Raw genomic sequence first — 6589 nt, 5'->3', positions numbered from 1 at the left:
ATATATATATATATATATATACAGCTCGCTTCGAGACTATCTGGTGGATGGACCCTGAAAGAAGCAACACTGAAAATTATGCCCGGTTGCATGTGCAACTGCCCACACTCTGTGCAGTGGAAACACATGTAGACCGTAATAACCAAAAGAATATGGTGTATGAAATTGTAAAATAAAAGGAAATAAATTTTGAGGATGAACAATTTTCCATATTCTATATCGTTATAATTATTGCTAATATACATTCCAGATAATATTAACATCCGGAGAAGCGAACACGGAATTGTCCATCGGAGGAATTTACAGCGTGAGTAACAACTCGTAACAGTCATAGACGTTAAATACTAATCGATGCAGTTAGCCGTAACCTGTAACATAACTGAGAGCTACCACGGTATCCGCCCGGATAATATATCCCTCTAAATATATATATAGATTGAATGATTGACTGATTGATTGATTGATTGATTGATTAATTGATTGATTGATTGATTTTCTCGGGTGTCTCTCCTCGGAAGATAATATTTGAACGTTAAGATCTGATGACAGGTGCGAGTGGAGGTATGTTTGCATGTGTGTTTGAAAAGGGTGGAGAGATCGGAATATTAACAGAAGGGGATTTGGTTTCCTGGGTGGCACGCTTAAGTTCTACTGTTGTGGGTGTCGTTGTTGCTGTTGCTACTATTGTGTGTGCTGGTGCTGCTGTTGTTGTTCCACTGCCGTTGGGGCAGTGGCATTGACGGCATGAGAGTTTCTTGTCTTCAGCTTTTTGTTGAGGACAGAAAGCTCTAAAGTGACCTTCCGCACCGCATAAGTGAAATCTTGACTCTCTGCCCTCAATCGCAATATGCAGATCCACTCTTTTGGGTCAATGAATTTGGTCTGCGATCTTTTCCACTTCCTCCGGTTTAATCTGGAGGAAGCTTTCCACCGTGGTCCCGGACCAAAATTTCCCCTCCATTCGTTTTATTTTGCGGAGTGTGTCGCTTCCGTTTAAAATAACTCAAGCTACCAACCACCAGATGTCCAACCCAGTTGGAATTCTATGTAGGCACGACGGGTCATTCTCCCTAAATAAGCTAGGTAGAGGGGAAATTCTGTGTTGTATATAGGAGATGTGGAGTGTTTCAATACAAGGTCTTCGCTCTTGAAGAGGACACGCCTCGAACTGTTTTGCCCTGGTGACATACTCTACGTCTGCCTATATTTCTTTCAGAACTCATTCCACCTGTGTGTGTGTCGCTACTTCTAGATGTCGAGTTTTAGAACACACACACAGTACTACACTACTGCCTTGGTGCTGCCAAAACTTCGGCTGGGATGGCGATCTGTGCATTTCTCCCGTTCGCCTCTACTAGTTGTTTTGCTTGTGCCAGGCGGTCTTTGTTGCTGTTTACAGAAAGCGCAAGATATTTAGCCGATCGTGCATTATCCCAGTGAAAGATTGCTTGTACCTCACCGCCTATTTTGTCGTCGGCGATATTTTTGTTATTGTTGTTGCCGCTATTGTTATTGCTGTTGGTGTTGTTGTTGCTGCTACTGCTGCTTTTACTGTTGTTGTGTTATTGTTTCTGTCTCTTTTGTTGTTGCTGTTGATGTCGCTGTTGCTTCTGTTGTTAACAATGTTGTCGTAACAATTGTTGTTGTTGTTCTCGAGCTTTTGTTCTTTCATGCTACCTCCTTATTGAAACTTAGTGGTTTCGATGTCATAATACTAATGAGAGGGAAAAAAAAAGGTAGACGAAGCTCAAAATTTTATACAATTATATCCTCTAGGACACAATTCACCGAGTAAAGAAACAGGATCGAATCGATCAATACTTTAGCCATGCCAGTCGTGACTTACAGTTTCAATATCATTAACTGGTCAATTACTGAAATATGTAATCTTGACAGAAAAATACGAAAATTGTTGACAATGCATAGAATGCACCACCCTAGGGCAGATATAGAACGACTTTACCTGCCAAGAGAAGAGGGTGGCCGTGGACTTTCACAACTGGAATTAACAATGAAGATTGCCACAATTGGCCTAGACACCTACCTGAAAAACTCTGATGACTGGATGTTAAAACTTGTCTCAAAGCATGAAAACGAGAAAGCATCATACTCAGTAACAACACAGACAAAGGAATATCTAAGTGAATTCCAAATATAACAAATTCCAGAATTAGACGAACTAGAAACAAGCACAGAAAAAGCTAAGCGTATAAAACCCATGCTAAACTTGGTGCTTCAGATCTTCTTTCTGATAAATGGCAAGAAGAACCTCTCAATGGCAAAAACTCAAAGAGCGCTAATAGTGCCGATGTTGACAAAGCCCTTACCCATCAATGGCTAGTATCTTTTGTCTTAAAATCAGAAACAGAAGGGTTTATCCTAGCAGGCCAAGATTAATGCCTATCTACAAGAAACTACTAGGCCAACATATTAAAGAACGGTAGTAACCCAACATGTCGTGTATGTCAACAACAAAATGAAACCATCGATCATGTTGTCTCCATGTGCAGTCTTGCGCCTACAAAGTATCTCAGCAGGCGTGATAGAGCAGCACAATATATTCACTGGGTAATTTGCAAAAACCTGGACCTGCCCCATGATAAATACTGGTGGGAATACAAACCACCTCCAGTGCTTGAAAATCATTACATCTCACTCCTCTGGATCTTCGCCATTCAAACTGACAGAAAGATAGATGCGAATAGGCCAGACATTTTATTGAAAGACTTCAGACAAGAACCATGCCTCCTCATTGATATGACTGTCCCAGACCTGTCAAGACCTACCAAAAACTGAGCAAGTATAAAGATCTTGAAATAGAAATTAGCAAAATGTGGAACCTCAAGACTAAAACAATACCTGTTGTCATAGGAGCTCTAAGAATGATAGCAAAATGGGCTGATTGCTACTTAGCTCAGATACCAGGAAACCCCAAAATGGCAAAAATTCAAAATATAGTGCTCATGGGAACTGCCCATATCTTACGTAAAACACTGTCTATATAATCTCAAATTTTAAAACAAACTCATACTTTTCTTATGTTTTCTTTAACAATATTATGTGCAAAACCAAATGTATGACACCCTAGGCATAACACCAACATGAACTTCTAACTTGTTGTCTCTTGAGGTATCTGGGTGAGACTTGGAGCCAACTTGTACAAAATACAAAGCAAAAGTCAAACATATGATAATAATAATAATAATAATAATAATAATAATAATAATAATAATAATAATAATAATAATAATGATAATACTCTCTAATTTTAGTACAGTGCCTGTAAATTTGGTGGGAAATAGTCACTCGATAATATATATCTTAGTATATGACTAGTACTTTATTTTTATCGACTCCAGTGGTATGAAAAGTAACGTCTACCCGGCTGAAATTGAACTCCAAGCACACAATGTTGACGCTCTAACGATTCTACCAGAGACTTTAGAATGTTATGAGTACCGTTTCTCTTCTCTAAATATACAGTATTGTTTAAATGCATTATTATTTTTTACCGAAAGCCGTTTGTATCGAGATGAGTCTCTATTTGCACCAAGTCGTGTCTCCTGATTATTTATTTTATCTTACAATCGCTAATGTCTTCCATACAGGTGTGAAAGTCATAACATTCAATTTCGCCATCTTATTTCATCGGAACCGTTATAACAATATTTCAACCGTTACGTAGGAACATTAAGCTCTGTGTAGAATGTATTTGTTACAACTTCAAACTTAATACTGTGAGTGGGAATTACTTGAAACCCTTGAATTATCAGTGGAACTTAACCCTTGTAATTTGTACACACACACACACACACACACACCACACCACACATACACACACACATTTGTTGTTATCTTTTCTCTCAAATAGCAGCCGTGCCTCTGAAGATGAGCCAACAGCAGCAGTATTAGTTGACGAAGCAGCTTTCCGACAGAATGTATATTTTCAAATAGTGTTTCAAGTTCTTTCCATTTCAACAAGATTGAGTTCTAAGCAGTCAGCCGTTACAAGATGATGTATTCAACCGCGATCGAAATACGCCATAGATTGATTACAAGACATTGCTAATGATCCTTGCTATTTGAATAAACTAACACAATCTCTTTGGTCATCTGTTAAATGGCCACCTATTATCTTCAGATCTATGATCAATTTCTTTATCGGTCTCCATATTTATCATCACCATCGTCGTCATCGTCATTGTCGTGCCGGTACCACCATCAATACCATCGCAAAATGTAGCAATAGCAAAGGAGCTATTTTTCTCACGCTTATTTTCATTTCTGTATCGTCCAACTACGTATGATTTACGCATGAATGAAAGAGAAACCAGATTCGCGATAGCATCTCTTATAACCTAGTCTAAATCTTGATAAGGACATTCTTCGGCTTTGTTAAAGTTCTTGCCCAATGTACGAACTATTATATTAATTTCTAGTTAATATTAACTAATTAATAATCTAAAACAACAGCTGAATTTATTATGTGTGTGTGTGTATGTGTGTTTGTGCGAGTGAGTGAGTGTGTGCGTGTACGTGTGTGTGTGTGTGTGTGTGTTTGTAAGCTACATTAAGGATGGATAATAATAATAATAATAATAATAATAATAATGATAATACTTTCTAATTTTAGTACAGTGCCTGTAAATTTGGTGGGAAATAGTCACTCGATAATATATATCTTAGTATATGACTAGTACTTTATTTTTATCGACTCCAGTGGTATGAAAGGTAACGTCTACCCGGCTGAAATTGAACTCCAAGCACACAATGTTGACGCTCTAACGATTCTACCAGAGACTTTAGAAAAGAAAAACACTACTTGTAGTCTATCAAACATTAAATTCTGTGACAACTTCATAGTGTTAAAGTTCTTAAGATAGCGAAGAGAAAGAAAAGAAATGTAGAAAACTATATGCGCGCGCACACACACACACACACACGAGGTTAAGTCAAAAATTATACGTAGTCTTGTTTCTGTAATTTATTAAAACAAAACCAAGGGTTGAATAATTACATCATTTTTCGACATAGTTCCTTTCCTTTTCGATGTTCTTCTTCCAGCGGCTCGCAAGTTTGCTTTTTACGCCGGAGAAAGTTTTCGGCTGTTCAAGCAGCCATTTATGCACCGCTTCCTGTGCTTCTTCGTCCGTAGCAAATCGATGACCTCATAAAGGAAGTTTGAGCGATTCAAAGAGGTAATAGTTTGAAAAGACGAGATCTGGATTGTATGAGGGTGTTCCGGCAACTCAAAACCTAGTTTTTCAATGGTTTCAACGATGTGGGCGACTATCGTGTATTGTTGTGCAACAATAACACTTGATTTCACAATTGAACTCGGTGTCTAATGCGAATAACTGCTTTCAGTTTGTTGGTCAACATTTCACTGTAGCCAACACTGATAACTGTAGACCCTCTTTTCCAGGTATTGTTCCTGTATAGGCCCTTTTGCATCCCCAAACCCCATTAGAATCACTTTTACTGCAAAAGATTGAGTCTTGAATTTCTTTTTCACTGGCGACATTGGGTATTTCCACTCAATGTTCTGCCTTTTGGATTCTAGCCCAAAGTGAAGAGCCCAGATCTCCTTTCCTGTGACTATTCTCTCCAAAAAAAATTGACCTTCATGGTTGTAGCGGTCGAATAAGCATTGACAGAGCACATGATTGCGCTTATGCTCTTAGTTAAGCTCTCTTGGCACCCAGCTTGCACAGACTTTACAGAAGCGAAGCCTGTCATGGATGATTTCGTATGCAGAACCATGACTAATTTGCAGAGAACATGCCAACTCATCGATGGCCACTCACCGGTTCGCCAGAACTATCTCTCGAACTTGTTGAATTTTCAGTGGTGGAGGCTGATGGGTGTCTTGCTCCCTTTTCGCACATCAGGCTTTTCCAGTTATTTTAAAACTTTTTTGATCCACCCATAAGCGCTTATAGGCAGTAGAGCGCTGTCTCCGTATTGCAAGCTTGCGATGAACTTCAACTCCTGGCACATCTTCTGAACAAAGAAATTGGATCATTAATCTCTGCTCTTCCTTGGTGCACACTGCCAGTTAAACGGTCGTATTTATTCTTTAACACAAGAAAGAAAACTGGAAATATCACGGTCAAACCTCGGTTATATAACCACAAGGTTACCTCTTTTTAGCACGGGAGCGTTGAAGGCATTGCAGCCAACCTAAATAATGTTTTGGCGGAAGTGCAGATAATGTTTGACTTCCCCTAGGATGCATGTATGTATTTTATAGATAGATAGATAGATACGTATACATATACACGCACACACACACATACTCACGCACATGTATCCATCTATGCATCATACTTGATTATGTACATTGTTTATAGGCCAGTTACTGTGGTATTTGTCCAGAAATAACAACTCTTATGAATGTACGGTTTTAAAAAACAAATATCGAAGGAAAACAAAAATTCATCCTATCAGCGACCAGCGAGAGCGTCAGGTATGTTTTATTCGCTGTTGCAGAGACGACAAACTCATCTAAACATGTGGCTGGCCACACATACACACCATTGAAAAGTCCCCCCCAAGTCCTGGGGTCGATTTGCTTGACTAAAGGCGG

The 6589-nt window shown here is 38.9% G+C and overlaps 1 protein-coding gene across 2 annotated transcripts in view; it reads left to right on the top strand.

The window, feature by feature from the left end:
• LOC106878778 (uncharacterized) overlaps positions 1 to 6589 on the top strand; it is a 195476-nt gene that overhangs the window by 23301 nt on the left and 165586 nt on the right. Inside the window, exon 2 of one of the 2 annotated variants that reach the window (XM_014928108.2) lies at positions 251 to 307. The exons of the other annotated variant lie outside the window; for it this stretch is intronic. Coding sequence (XP_014783594.1) covers positions 251 to 307 — 57 coding nt within the window. The remainder of the gene's footprint in view (positions 1 to 250; positions 308 to 6589) is intronic. 2 annotated transcript variants of the gene reach the window in all.

This window comes from Octopus bimaculoides, chromosome 15 (genome assembly GCF_001194135.2).
Source record: "Octopus bimaculoides isolate UCB-OBI-ISO-001 chromosome 15, ASM119413v2, whole genome shotgun sequence".
In the NCBI taxonomy this organism is placed as follows: Eukaryota; Metazoa; Mollusca; class Cephalopoda; order Octopoda; family Octopodidae; genus Octopus; species Octopus bimaculoides.
The sequence above is the reverse complement of the archived record's forward strand: the minus strand, read 5'-3'. Positions and strand labels throughout refer to the sequence as shown.